This window comes from Pygocentrus nattereri, chromosome 7 (genome assembly GCF_015220715.1).
Source record: "Pygocentrus nattereri isolate fPygNat1 chromosome 7, fPygNat1.pri, whole genome shotgun sequence".
Lineage (NCBI taxonomy): Eukaryota > Metazoa > Chordata > Actinopteri > Characiformes > Serrasalmidae > Pygocentrus > Pygocentrus nattereri.
In genome coordinates this window covers 16,479,398-16,495,216 of record NC_051217.1, presented here as the reverse complement: position 1 = coordinate 16,495,216, position 15,819 = coordinate 16,479,398, and the positions used below count along the sequence as shown (strand labels likewise).

Here is a 15,819-nt window from a genome sequence, read left to right as displayed (position 1 = left end):
CAAGTATGTCACGCATACAAGAATTGTACCTTGGTGAGTGTAATGTAACATACAGAACTGGACAGACAAATAATAAATATTTAACTAAGGGAAAATTTAAATAAAATACACTGAATAGAATAAAGAATAATAAAGAGACATGTGAAAGGACCTAAAGACATGTGGGGATGTCTGTACATATGCAGTTGCTCGTTAACACAAATAGCTAATCAGCCAATCACATGGCCGCAACTCAATGCATTTAGGCATGTAGAGGTGGTCAAGACGTGGCATGGTTGTTGGTGCTGGACGGGCTGGTCTGAGTATTTCAGAAACTGCTGATCTACTGGGATTTTCACGCACAACCATCTCTAGGGTTTACAGAGAACGGTCCAAAAAAGAGAAAACATCCAGTGAGCGGCAGTCGTGTGGACGAAAATGCCTGTGAGAGGTCAGAGGAGAATGGGCAGACTGGTTCGAGATGATAGAAAGGCAACAGTGACTCAAATAACCAACCAAAATCTCTGAGGAATGTTTCCAACACCTTGTTGAAAGTATGTCAGGAAGAATTAAGGCAGTTCTGAAGGCCAAAGGGGGTCCAACCTTTTACTAGCAAGGTGTTCCTAATAAAGAGTGTATATCGCTGCTGTCAGAGGAAAACTCTTTTTCACTCATTTTTCACTTTTTGACATAATTTGGAAATGTCTATTGACCTTTCTATAGTGCGTGAATTCACAATGAACGGACCAAAAGAAATATCCCAGAACTACTTCAAAAAAAGTCTGGTTCCACTGATTTACATTGAAAGTACAGTAGGTTTTTCTTTTCCTGTAAAGTTATCATTTTTGAGATATGAGGTTTGAGTAGACATATACTACAAAATGTACTACAAAATCTTCTATATACAGAATATTACAGAATTATATGAACACTTGTTAAAATAATAATAATAAAAAAAACTGCACAGTTTTGCCAATAAGCATTACGGAGGAGTTACTGTAATACTGTAAGTTTTGTTGATTTTTGTTTAAGGCCCAATTCCATTTCACCCCGCACCCCTCTGACTTAGCCCTCCGTTTTGTGTGTTCACACCTCAGGGTAGTCACTTTTTGTTGAGATAGAGTGGTCGGGCAGAGTGTTGGGGCCACATGGCCCTCCAAATGGAGCGACCAAAGAAACCCACAAATGTGAGTATTGCATGTGCTGCATTTACGGTGGAATGGGAAACATCGAACAAGAAGCTGGCAAATCGCTGACTTCAGCTCATATTACAGAAGAATTGGGGTGGGTGATAATAATTGCCCCTCTTTGAAGGCATATGACCCTCTTCTGCTGTCACTGCAGACTGGCAGGGCTGCCTACAGTGTGCTGCTAGCAGACTGTTAGTGATATAATGTTCTCCTTTATTGGAGGGCCACATTTCATAGGGAAGATTTCAACCACCACCCCTTGGAACTCAGTTCCAAGGAGCAACGTGACACTCGAAAGCAAGGGCTAGGGGTAAAAAATAAGAATTGGGACTGGGCCTACTAGGTCAATAAGCTCTATACCTCTGGGGGAAAAGCTGTTAGCATGTCTGGTTGTGCTGGTTTTGATGTCTCTGAATGTTCTACCACCTCTCTCTCATGAGTGGGCTTCAGAAGTAAAATAAAATAGGGTATAAAAATGCAGGATACGGGCTCTTTAAGACAAGTGTTTTTAATAAAGTGATCGCTCAGTGAGAAGGTCCTGACCGTTGCCTTATTGGCCAAGTTGAGTTTCTCCTCCGGTACAGCAGGTGGCGGTAATGCTGCTATCACCGGTTTACGCTCAGCGTCTTTGTTGACAGGAGTGCTGTATCAGCTGAGGAGCTAACATAGCTTAGCTCACTTGACAGTTCCTACAGTTAATGTGATTTCGGTAAGAAGTCTTTCTGTATAAAGTATCTCTTGGTGTTTAACAGCCTTGAAGTTATCATTTATTTAAACGACAGCCGTCGTTAGTCGGTAACAGCGCGTCGCTTCACGGCTGTTGTTGACTTCAGCGTGTAGCTTAGCTCTTCTGTCCCGGATTTCTGAGAGGTTTGAGCAGTAAAACTCATGATTATAGGATAAAGTGATGTAGTGAAACCCTTCCAGACGGTTCCGTGAGTGTTTCCAGGCGTCGGTATGAGATGTTATTGCGTCCCTGCTTTAGAAGTGAAAGTCCAAACCTGCAGGAGTAACAAGCGGAATTAACGAAATCATACCAAACGAAATCATCTTAAATCTCATCTATATGTCTCATATTTCTCATTTTGATGTTATTTTAAGAATATTATAAAACTTTTGCAACTTATTTCTACACATATTTTTACTTTTAAGTTTATTTATTTTTTATTCAAAGTAAAATTGTCTGTCAGAATAGTGAGGTAGGTTAATTAGGTGTGGAGTAATGCACAGTAAATGCAGTATGCAGTAAAGGTGAAGTGATTAGTAATGTAACGCTAACTGATCCGTTTTGAAAGAAATGATGGAATTACTTTTAAAAAATTGATGACAAAGTTTGTTTTCCCTTTTTTTTTTGTTGATGCACTTAGACTGTAATGGACTTTCTATCTGAACACCCAGAAAAACGCACCGATATCTCTAAACTCTTCTCCATGATGTAGATTAGTTTTTTCCCTTTGTACTGCTCTGAGTTGTGTAATAGCATGGAATAGATTAGAACTGTGATGTTGGGCTGCATTAAAATGATTAAACTGATCACTTTAATCACAAATAACATCTGCATTTCAGAAGGGCTTCTTTAACATCAGCACATACAGTAGATATACAGTATGTCTATTGTGTATTTTCTTGGGGCCCTTGGCTCAAGGAGGCCTAGTGCAAAGACCAGTGGATCGCTTGTGAAATCACAGTGATTCATTTTGGTCAGGCAGTGATCCTTACAGCATGGTGTATTTTTATTTATCTCACTGTGATTCAGGAGTATTTATTTTGTCAAATTAAATGATCCATCTCTTTCAAAATGTAGAGAGTTCTCTATCTCTGTCTCTCGCACCAGTTCAGTCACTGTCTGAATGAACACAGGAACCAGTAAAACGAAACCCAGCAGCTCTCTGAGGGACCGGTTACTCCGTTTGTGAAAACTCAGACTTTTACAGAACAGATCTTAAAGATCCGGTGTTTCTTCAGAACTTCTCCACGAGTCAGTCGTTGAGATGTGAATAAAGTCATTCAGAGTGGTTTGGTGCAAAATGCTCCATTCTGGAGGCATTTACTGAGTTGGAGTTGTTCACAGTGGTGGTGTTAGGAACCAGATATTCAAATTGTTTGATACCTCTGAAAGCTACGTCACAGAAAGTTAACATGTGAAATGGTGACATCTGAGACGCTTTTGACCCAATACAGTTCATGCCGTTAAATCCATGGTGGAGAGGTACAAAAAGGAAAAAGCTACTTTTTTTTTTTTTTTTTTTTTGGATTTACCACTATTTTACACTTATCAGCAGTACATATAAACGCTTGGAAGACGTGTGTGGACTCACTAAGTGTTTTAGTAAATAAATCAAATTTCTGTATTTGTGTTGTAGACCTAATTACTCCGGGGTTTTTTTATCAATACTAGTTTCTCTACATTGATCCATTTAACATCAGACCACTCTGAATGACTGTTATGTCAGCAGTTGAGTATTTTGAAAAATATTATTAAAATATTGTCACTATTAGGTGCTGTCCTGCCACCTTTTTGAATTTCCCATGTTTGTCACTAGTTTCATATTTGGCTAGTCAAACTGACCAGGATCTTTCCTGCTTAACATGCAACTTTTCTGTCTTTTATAAAGGACATGGCTGATTCAGTTTGGCACCTCTCCCTAAAGCTGCATGACAGACCAAAAGCAGTGTTCCGCTTCCCAGAGAAATCCATGCGGGACTCTAAACCTGGAGGCTGTCAAGTGTCCACCCTAAAGCAACTGCTCTCAACATACTTGGTGGATTCTGTGCCACATCCTGAGCTCATGGGTTGGTCTCCGTTCTCCCTGGTCTCTCTGGATTTTAAAATAATTAATGTTGTTAATGTTGTGAAAACACCCCACCAAACCTGCCTGTATGTGTTTTTCAGAGCTGGTGCACTGTGGCTGTAAGCTAAAAGATGATTTGACTTTAGATTCCTATGGGATCAAGTCTGGGTCCACGCTGCACGTTTTAAAGAAAGCATGGCCAGAACCAGAGGTCAAACCAGGTAAGCTAGGCGTTATCAGATAGCCCACTGTATAAATTCGTGGTCTAGTATTGTCACTTCAAAGCTGAGGGATGCTAATGTGGGTTAATGAAATTCCAATAGGAATTTGTATTTGTTTTCTAAAAAGATTTTAACTTTGAAAGTCACTGGTTTATCTCGTGGAACTTTCCTGTTTATCAGGAACAGAGAGCTCTGGTCCCGGAGGGCTGGAGACCAGCACAGGTTGGTGGATTCCCTGCTGTAACACACCTACTAAATGTAGTAATTGCCAAATGAGTTAAATAGGCTGTGTTTGAGCAGGAAAATCACCAAACTGTGCAGGACTAATGTTTCTTATTCCTACTGTAAGTGATGCACACTTGCCCTGTAATACCCAGTGTAACCCAGTGAAGGATCTCCTTGATTTCCTTTCAAATCTTTATTTACTCTCAGTAAAGCAGTTTTGACGGTCCTCGTTCATCTGTACATGATTTAGCCCTAACATTTTACAAACACCAGATGGAGCAAGCGTTTAATGAAGGATGAAGTCACTGTCCTGCTTTGCCCTTTCCCACCCAGGGTTGTGATGTAACAGAATACAAGTATTCGGAATACCCATTCAGAATAATGAAATTAAGTATCTGTATTCAGTTACATTTAGTAAAGGCAGTGTTCAGAATACAATCACATTTTTAGGAGAATCGTTTTGGAACATTTACCTGCTACATTTTAAAAAAAAAATTACATACTTTTTTTTTTTAAAGAAACACCATTCTTGTTATTTTTTTTAACTGATTTAAATTCAGCACGTAGTGCATAGCAAACATTCTTGTTAGATTAACTCTAAAGAGGACCTCAACTAATGGCTTCTGTACAAACACTTGTTCCTGCTAAAGCCTGAGTAGACTGATAAATCAATCTGATGGTCAGTTATTAATCTCATTGTTCCTGAGCTCTTTTCAGGTATGATTAAACTAATAATCTCCTTAGTAGTGGACATGCTTGTGAGTAAGCGTGGCAAGATAAGCATTGCTTAGCAACAGTGGAGTGAAGCAGGCAATGAAAGAGGAAGTAAAATGTTCAGCATTTTGGAACTTGATTTAAGTGATAACATATTAACAAGAATTGCATGAAGAAAACTGCCAACTGCAAACAGTGAGGAACAGTGTGAATTGAGTTCTTCCTGTGTACCTTAACAGTATGTGTTCTAAATGTGTTCTGAATATATTACTTTTTATGTATGAAATGGAATGTTTTATTGAGTATATTTCACACGTGTCTGCACTATTCAGCCATCACTACTTTGTCAAGGTATTCTGCCCAACCCTGTTCCCACCAAACCTTTTCGAATGCCGCCAGGGCAAGACACAGTGCCAAACACATGAATTCTTTTTCCTGCTATGTTTTGCTTATTGTGGCAGTCTGTTTTCATCAATTTTTTATGTTTCTCCTTTATTGGGGGGAAAAAAAAACAGTCACACATCTAATCCAAGCACAAACACTTTTTCAGTATTTTTTTTAATTACATAGAAAACTGTTCAATAATTATTTCTCTTGCTCTTAGGGAGTTCTTCCTTTGGAGTTCTGGTTCCTCTCAGTGTTTTTCTTCATGATCATAAGGCGTTTCTCCTTTTGAATCTTGCTTTCTGTCAGTGTTCCTTCATCATGCTCTTCCTGCCACTGTTTTTACCTTTGGTGCTAATTAGTAGAGATCTGTACACATATGTCTGTATATCTGCTTTGGAACAGTGTTTGTGGTGGAAAACATCAGACAGATAATACTGAATTGAATTTAGCTCACAGAGTAATTAATCACCATTATGAATTGCATGCTTTTCCCACTCAGAACCAGTAAACAGAACTGCTGCTGCTCGAGAGTTCAGACTGCTTCAGACCGCCATGCACTCCAACACTGCCTACAGAGAGGCAGTAAGTACTGAGTTGGGACAGAAAAACAGTCAGAAATTCAAATCTCAAAACTCGAAAGCCTTATTTGTGCTCAAATGTAGCCCTCCAACAATACTGTGTTATACTGTGTTATAGTCATGTAACTATATAAAGCACATGTCATGAAATATGTGAACAAAGTTTTTCATTTTTTATTTAATTAATTGTTCTGTATTCCAGGTATTTAAGATGCTGGGCAATAAGGAGTCTCTGGATCAGATTATAGTGGCCTCACCTGGGCTCACTTCTGACCCAGTCGCATTAGGTAAGTCTAAAATTTTATCCCAGTTCTCACGAAGCATTTTTGGTTTATATGTGTAAATAAATTGACTCTTATTTTGCAGGTGTACTTCAAGATAAGGATCTGTTCACACAGTTTACAGACCCAGCGCTACTTGATGTGTACGTTTTTCACTGAATTACAGCAGTCATGATGCTGACTTAGGAAAAATGATAAATAAAAGTTCTGTGAAAACCAATCTGTGCTTTAACCAGTCTTCCACATCTCTGCCTAAATGCCTTACAGTTTGATCAGTTCTCATCCAGCTCTGGTCAATGCTATTATACTGATCCTGCACTCTGTAACGAGCAGCATGCCTGGCCAGTCAAGTGCAAGCTCTTCCCGCAACGTCTCTGCTAGTTCCTACAGTGAAATGCCAGGTGGGTGTAGGCGTCGCTCTAAATGTCTGCCATGCTTTACCTACTCAGGGCAAATGCTTTATTAAAGAGTTGCTGATTATTCAGCTCAGATTATCCTGTGTTTCCTGTTTTGTGAAAGTCTGGTCTATTTACCAGAGGGTTTATTGAAAAATTAAATAATTGCTCAATTCAACTACACTGTGTGCACCATTCTTAGGCAAGTCTTATTTTTGAGGATTATTTTTATTAATGACCAACTACAGTGCTCTCAGTTAATCCAAAATGTTAATAAACCTCAAACATGAATGTTTAAGAAAGTAAAAGTGAAGTTTTGTTTTTATTAGGAGAATCATTGTCTTATTGAAAGATGCAGATTCTTCCTGTACCACTGCTTAAAGAAAGTGTCTTCTAAAAACTGGCAGTAGGCTTGGGAGTTGATTTTGAGCCCATCTTCAACCCGAAAAGGTCCAACCAGCTCATGTTTAATAATACCAGCCCATACCAGTACTCCACCTCCACCTTGCTGGCGTCTGACTCGAAGTGGAGCTCTGTCCCGTTACTGATCCAGCCACGGGCCCGTCCATCTGGTCCGTCACGAGTCACTCTCATTTAATCAGTCCATAAAACCTTTGAAAAATCTGTCTTCAGATTCTTCTTGGACCAGTCTAGACACTTCAGCTTATGTGTCTTGTTCAGTGGTGGTCGGGTTTCAGCCTTCCTTACCATGGCCATGTCTCTGAGCGCTGAACATCTTGTACTTCTTGGTACTACAGGGTAGGTTGCAGTTCTGGAATTGGAAGATAATGGGTTCCTGGTAGCTTCACGCTTGATTCTTCTCAAATCCTTGGCAGTTAATTTGTGTCTTTTTTTTCTCAGCACGTTTCTTGCGACCCTGTTGACTATTTGCAACAAAACGTTTGAAGGTTCTGTGATCTCGCCCCAATATCTTAGCAATTTCAAGAGTGCTGCATCCCTCTGAGAGACTTTTGGTAATTTTTTACTTTAAGAGTCAGTTCAATCTCTTTTTTGGCCCATTTTGCCTAAAGAAAAAAGCTGCCTAATAATTATGCACACCTTGATATAGGATGTTGACCTCCTTAGGCCACACCCTCCCTCATTACACAGATACACATCACCTGCTATGCTTAAATCCATTAAGCATTCAAGTTTATCCAGCTTGGAGTTAGAAAATATGCCTAAAAATGATAATATGGTCAAAATACTCACTTGCCTAATAATTGTGCACACAGTGTAGGTTTAGTGAGTAGCAATGTGATACTTTTCTAAAAATAAAAAGGCACAATAAGTTGCTCAGTAGTGTTATTGCTGAGGATATGCTATGCACAGTTATTGATATTGAGAAATACATTTGAGAAACCTATCCATTAAATAGTGTCTTAATAATATAATCTCTTTGGCTTTTGCAAATGTTTAATGTTTTCCTGTTTAAAACAGGAGGATTTCTCTTTGAGGGCATGTCTGATGATGAGGAAGACTTCCAGTCTGTAAGTAGTTTTTATATTTTTCTCTAACAAATCTGAGTATATAGTCCTCAAATCCCATGAGCTTCACAGTACAATCCTTAATTTTAAGGAAACTGCTGAAAGTCTTTTTTTCTTAGCTCTTTCAGTGTTTTGACCACACGTCCATTGGACAGTGACTGCTTTTGTTGTATTACTTCTGTACTCCAAAATATTGGATTTGAATTATAGCCATGACCTCTGTGAGATTGAGTTACAGAATATCAGCTTTATTTGGAATTGTATTATTAGTTTAGCCATATAGGAGTTACAGCCATTTTATACATACCCCTGCACTGACCAGTATCAAAACAAATTTACATAATTACTGCTGTTGCCATCAGACTTGGGGTATCTTCTCTGGTGATGTTCTCTGAGATCTGTAATGCAGCCATTTTTAGTTCCTGCCTGTTTCACAGGCTATTTAGCCTTCAGTTTTATCTTTTCTAAGTGAAATACTGCTCAGTGGTATTCAGGTCAGGTGACTGACTTGGACAGTCAAGAGCATTCCACTTTTTGGGTGCTGTTTTAGTAGTATGTTTTGATTTATTACCATGCAGAGTGTAGCACTGGAAATTTTTGAGGCATTTGATTGGATCTGACCAGTTCAGAACATCACAGTTCATCCAGTTGCACTCATTAATAATGTCAAGGCGGATTCCACTGCCCTGTTTCACTGATAAGGTGCTTTGCTTTAGAGTAGTTAATTTTTTCCACCCCACCACAGTTTCCTCATTCCATCACTCTGGTTCAGGTTTATCTTTGTGTAGCTGCATTTTAGAAAATTGAAACTTGGCTGTTTGTGAGGTTTACACCTACCAGTTGTATGTAATTTGTGGTAAATCATTTTAGATCATGCTCTTGTTATTACTGTAGTCTTAGCTGCATCTGTGCATCCACACTAGATACTGAAAAGGTTTTTCTTGTAGTTTATCAAGAAGTAAGTCCTATACAGTTCAGTGAAATGAATGTCTACTTACCAGAACTTCAACTTCATTTTTTAATTTCAAATTCGTTGTGCTGGACTATAGTCAAAACAACAACACTTGTTGCGGTCAGTTGCTTATGGCCATAGGTCTAGACCAGACAGTGTCATCATTCAATTTTGTGTATATTTGTAAAAGCATATTAAAACCAAGAGTTATTTCAATTATTTTAATTCTATGAAACTAATCCTAAACTTTGTGTCTTGAATATAGGGAAGTCATGCAGAATCATCCAGACGGGCGAGGCTTGCAGTGGGCTCCAGACCAATGAGTCTGGGCAACAGTGGAGCCACAGGGCCTCGGCCGATCACACAGAGTGAGCTAGCTACAGCATTAGCACTGGCTAGCACTCCAGAGAACAACACTGTTACGCCAGTTCTGGGTAGCCAAGTAAGTCTTTTTGCTTGCATGCACACACCTCTCTGCACATGTTAATTATTTTAACACATGACCATCACAGTGACATTAAAGAGACACAAACACACTCAGTGATGCTGTAGAGAAGGAAAAGCATTCATAACCCTCTATTGCACATTGTTGCCTCAGGGTAACATTTCTCTCACGTTACATTATCAGTACATGTGTAATGACAATGGTGGGATTAATACTGAACTGAAGAATTGAAATAGAGCAATAAAAAGCTATCCTCTAAGGCAGAGTTAAACCTCTTTTTAGCATGATGCAGCTTGTGGTTAACATTTCTGCACTGGATAGTTTGCCTCAGAAAAGTCACTTAGGATTACTTGAAAATGATTTGATTCTTATGCTTTAGCATGGCTTTAACTGTTATTTCTGGTTTTAATCTTTTTTCTTTTTTTTTTTAATCATTACTTCAGTGTTTCATTGGGATAAGATTTTTTTTTAATAAATGTTTTTAGTTTTAGCCTGAAAGTTTTAAAAAATGTAATTTTATAGTCAGTTATTTAGTTTCATTCCAAATAGTTTGGGCTTTTTTATACATTTGATGCTGTGTATCATTTTCTTTCCATTGCACAGTGTTACCTCAAGGCAGCATACATGAAAGCGAGCTTTGTATAGATTAAAAAATATCTATATAAATATAAATGTATTTATCTGATTAGATAATCAGACTCATTTTATTCAAGAAAAGTGATTTAAAAAAAAAAAACAACAACATTCCTCCCATGGTATGTGCTGTAGAGGGTTAACATTTAATGTAATGAAATTTAGAGATGGGCAACACATTAAACTTTATCTTGATACTGCTTTTCTGAGCATATAGTGAATATGGCCAGTACTTAAAGAACACTGACCAACTTCATGTTTCATTACAAACAGGGCATAATTAGTGCAGTGTGTAAAAACTATATCATTTATTAATAGTTTTGGATAGAGGTTTTAAAGCTGTGACACTACTGGCATACTTTATCAAAGTATTTTATTATGTGTACTGTGAAAATATCTGTAATCCAACTTGATTCCCATATTGACCACCCCAGTGGGATTTTTTAGGAGTCATTTTAGACCATTTCTGCTGATCAATTCTTCAGCCATTACACAAGCTCTCTGTTCTGGCTCTCTCTGTAGGACATGTCGTCTGGTGGCTCTTCAGGGACAGCAGGGACTCCCGTCACTTCCAGTCTGTTCAGTCAGGCGCTGCAGCAGGCTCTGCAGGCCACCGGAGTGGCCTCTCTCCAGGTGAGACACATACAGCCCACAGTGAACCACATGACACCCCTTCTAATGCCTGTGTACCTCTTTGAGTTTCTAGGAATGTGGCACTGACCTTTAAACCTTCGTGAATGTAAACACCTCTGAAACACAGCCCACTGCGGGTGGCTTGCAAAGAAAAGTCAGTGTTTACTAACAAAAGGCCAGCGTTGCTAAAAGTCTTCATTCCAAACAAGCCAGAGCACACCTGGTTCTGCGTGTTTAATTAGTTGGTCTCTGCCTTCAAACTATTGTTCCTGTATTGGAGTAAAAACCTGCATCTTATTGGCCCTTAACAGATTGGATACTCCTGCTTTAGAGTGTGTTTTAATAATTTTTACACAGAAAAGGTTGTGATCAAATGTTTTCTACTTTGAAGAATACAGTGATATTAGGTACAACAGGCAAGATACACATACACATACACATACAAAAGACCCCCGACCCAATGGCACCTTTTAAAATAACACTGGTCACCAGGAAAAAAAGACAGAATAATAGTGAAAAGCCAGATTAATATCTACAAATATAAGGATCCATTGTCCCAGCAAAGGGAGTGTGGAGTCAGTTAGTGTAAAGCTAATGAATTTTGCCAACAGTAAGCCTGGCCAACCAGATTCCCTTTTCATTACATTTTAAATAACATTGAGTTATTAATTTAGAGCAAAATAATAATAATATTTAAATAGCATATCAACATAGCTGTAACTTTAAACTCTGAATGCTCCCATATCACTCTGTCTGCTTTAGTCAAATTTGAACGCAGACTCTCCTCCTGTCCTGTAGGGGCGGTGGCAGACGCAGATGCAGCAGTTGAGAGATATGGGTATCAGGGATGAAGAGCTGGCGTTACGTGCCCTCCAGGCCACAGACGGAGACCTACAAGCTGCCCTGGAGCTGATCTTTGCAGGAGGAGGAGGAGGACTCTGAGACCTTTGAAAAGCCTTGACATTGAGAACTCTGCCTTTTTTCTTTTTTAAATGAATAAATAAGTGATCAGATTTTGAGATGGTTGATTAGTTTTCTTTTCTTTGGCAATACACATCAGAACACAACGAATGTAAAAACACTTCTAACAGTAATACACAGACATCACCATTAGAGGGCAGTATGTGATCACTTCGGAATTTGCATCTGCTGATGCATTTAGATGGCTTCATAAATCAGTTTATCTTGGTGTTACTGCACAATATTAGCTGCTTCAGTTAAAACTGAAATAAAACATGCAGCTTATTCCTTACACATCCTTAAATATCCTTGATATATGGGTTAGTCTCATGCCCTGATATGCAGCTGCACCACCTTTGTAAACCTTCAAAGTGATAACCACCTTCTAAAATGACACTAAAGGAATTCTTTTAAATGGATTTCTGTTAGCTAAATTGTCTTGCATTCCTTTTACGGTGAGCTGATAAGGGCTTATTTGTCAGGGCCGCTTTGCCTTTGTTTTCTATAGAAGGCAGCTGAATGATAGAAATCCTGTCCATCCTGTTGTCCTCTCTAGCACTCTAATTGCCCCACTCAGGCTTTTACAGTGTTGTCGGTAAATGAGCGTGCTCAATCAGATACCCACTTTTGTCCCGGCAGAGTACCCAAACACAGCTGCCTTCGCGTTCACACACCTGCAAGCAATTTCCTGTCTCCAGTAGCACTGCCTCCTGGGGGGTTTACAGTGGCCTGTCTGGCACCCGCTGCAATCGAGCCAAATTACCTGAGGCATCACACGGGCAGCAGGGCTGAGTAAAATCAGATTAATCGTTTGGTACAGTTGTTAACTGGCTGTATGTCATAAGAGACGATTTCTGTATAGTTACATGAACAGCAACAGGTTTTTTTCCTTCTCTCGGCTGTAGAAATGCATATGATGTTAGTAAATAGTACATAATCTAGCGATGCATTATGTAGGTTGTTAGTGAACAACTCATTTGCTTGTGAACAGAGGACAGATTTTTACTCTTGGCTACTCGATGTTCCACTCACTTTTTCAGCATCAGGAAAAAAAGCAGAAAACGTAAGTTTAGTTGTACAGAAGCCTCAACGACAATGTTTTTTTTCAGTATTTAGTGTGTTCACTCTACCTTTATTACAGCTTCCAACCTTTTCAAGAAACTTGCCTTCAGATTTCTACAGGGATATTTTTTCACACCTCTAAAGTTCAGTCTTAGAAGTTGGTTGGTTGGTTGGTTTTTTTTTTGTTTGTTTTTTTTCTACGACCGCCAGCAACTTTGATTTATATATTTTCTTCTTTTTGCCTATTTCCCTTTTCTCAGTAAAGGCTTCTTGACAGCTACACATCCTTTCAGACTTATAGCGCTGAGTCATCTTCTCACAGTGGAAATATGGACACAAACACCTGTGGATTTTTTTCAGATCTGAAGCAGCTTCATTTTCTCCTCTCGCTCAAAGATGAAAGCTTTAAGTACTGTTTATCTGACAGGGACAATTTTGGTGGTCTGCCAGTTCTTGTTTGGTTGTCTCATTTTTCTAAATCTTTTAATACTTTGTTAAATTCCATTGTCCTCCTCCACATGCAAGTGGATTACATTTATTATCCTCAAAATATCTCCTAGACAATGAGTAACTTGTACTTTAATGAATGTTTTGAGTATGGTGAGTGATCAGACTTTGGCACAATACTACAGAGAGATGACAGTGTACAAGACAATAGCATCAAAATAACGTCATGGTTTATAGCATATTATAGTATTGAGGTTTCTTGCTCTTTGAAAGTTATAGCTGTAGTTGTCCCACTTGGAGAGTGGTGTACTGAGAGAATACATGAGCATGCTTCAGAATCCTCTTATAAAGATGTGCTCTCCAGCTCTCCTCTGAACCCTCCTCTCAAATCTGTATATCTTTAATGCTTAGGAAAGATTTGACCTAATAGAAAATTGACACAATTCTTATTTTACCCCATCAGCTAAGACGTTTGGTCTACAACGTTTGCTTTTTTTAAACTTTGTATTGGAGCTATGAATCAGTAATGTGTATGTCTAAATGATAAAATTTACATTTACAGCATTTAGCAGATGCTCTTATCCAGAGTGACTTACAAGAAGTCTATCTAGAGAAAGTATCTTTGCTAGTTACCAATAGGTTAGAGAGAAAGCCAGTCCTGAGCTCATACTGTGAGAAACTTCCGCTTCTCCGTGAACATAGAACAGTGCACTAAAATACAATACATAAGTGCAGTACAGTACATTATAATCAATACTTAATACAGTGCTTATTTAAGGCCTGTATAAAGAGATGTCTTCAGTCTGCGTTTGAAGACAGTGAGAGACTCTACTGTACGGACAGCCAGTGGGAGTTCATTCCACCACCTGGGTGCCAGTACAGAGAAAAGTCTTGATGCTTGTCTTCGAAGGGTTCATGGTACAGTTTGAGATTTCACCATTGCCATCAGGAAGGAGGGGCTGGTCCATTTTTTGGCTTTGCAGGCAAGCATTAGGGTTTTAAATCTGATGCATGCAGCTACAGGAAGCCAGTGAAGGGAGTGCAGCAGTGGGGTGACGTGGCTGAACTTGGGGAGACTGAAGACGAGCCGTGCTGCTGCATTCTGGATGAGATTATTATGAATACTGTAGTTGCAGGGATGAATATCAGCTCAGTCTTGCTAGGACTGAGCTCCAGGTGGTGAGCTCCCATCCATGAAGAGATGTCAGACAGACAGGCAGAGATGCAAGTGGAAACCTGTGAGTCAGAGGGTGAGAAAGAAAACATTAGTTGAGTGTCATCAGCATAACAGTGATAAGAGAAGCCATGAGATGATATTACATCACCAAGAGAGCTAGTGTAAAGAGAAAAGACAAGACAACCCAGTACCGACCCTTGTGGGACACCAGTAGAGAGCCTGCATGGTGAGGATGTGGACCCTCTTCATGTTACCTGATAAGAGCGATCCTCCAGATAGGACTTGAACCACTTTGACACATAACCAGTGATTCCAAGGTTGGTGAGGACGTCCAGAAGGATTGTATGGTTGACCGTGTCAAAAGCTGCTGAGAGGTCAAGAAGAATTAGGACAGATGACAGTTTGGCTGATCTTGCTGACTGGAGCTTCTCGGTCACTGCTATAAGAGCAGTTTCTGTTGAGTGCGCTGGTTTGAAGCCAGACTGGTTGGGGTCGTGGAGCTGGTTCTGTGTGAGTAAGAGAGACAGTTGATTACAGACTGCACGTTCAAGAATTTTTGAAAGGAAAGAAAGGAGTGATACCGGTCTAGTTGTTGACATCAGAGCTGTTAAGCATGGACTTCTTCAGGATGGGAAGTACTCTTGAAAGTTGATGGAACTTCACCTGATGACAAGGACATGTTCATGAGAAAAATGATGAAGGGCAGTAGGTCCTTGGAGATTGACTGGAACAATGCAGATGGGATGGGATCCCATACATTTACAAATGTAATCCCTGGATGCACTAAAGTCCATGTTTATAGACAACAATATACCATACACTCTCGGTTATGAAACTGTCACTGGGGTAGAACTCTCAAGGGTACATCTCAGTACCTTTAGTCAGGAAACATAACTGGGCCATATATATATATATATATATTTTTTTTTTTTTTTTTTTTTACTAATTTGTTGTTTTGGCACACACCCCGTCTCGTCTCCAGACTTTATTATTTATTTATGTTCTGTTTTAAAACATTAGGTCATGAAAACGTACAAACATGTACTTTTCACCCGGAAAAACGTATTTAAGGTACACAGCTGGACCTTAAAACCACTGCTGTACCTTTGAGGGAGCATTTGCATTGTTTGTACATATTTGTACCTTCAAATAAATGAGTAATGTACCTGGACAGAACCTTTATTTCTAACAGTGTGCAGTGTCAGAAACCACGTAAGCAAACCTGTTTGAGATTTCATAAAAGATAGGTATGTGATGATTT

General features: G+C 39.2%; 1 protein-coding gene across 1 annotated transcript; it reads left to right on the top strand.

The window, feature by feature from the left end:
* The first annotated feature begins 1,745 nt into the window (after window positions 1–1,745).
* On the top strand, window positions 1,746–11,931 carry ubl7b (ubiquitin-like 7b (bone marrow stromal cell-derived)). The gene is made up of 11 exons (XM_017703757.2): window positions 1,746–1,878; window positions 3,785–3,962; window positions 4,063–4,182; window positions 6,008–6,090; window positions 6,289–6,373; window positions 6,453–6,510; window positions 6,635–6,768; window positions 8,203–8,252; window positions 9,467–9,643; window positions 10,802–10,912; window positions 11,711–11,931. Exons 2-11 carry the CDS (start codon window positions 3,788–3,790, stop codon window positions 11,852–11,854), a joined length of 1,137 nt encoding a protein of 378 aa, XP_017559246.2. The 5' UTR covers window positions 1,746–1,878; window positions 3,785–3,787; the 3' UTR covers window positions 11,855–11,931.
* The last annotated feature ends 3,888 nt before the right edge of the window (window positions 11,932–15,819 follow it).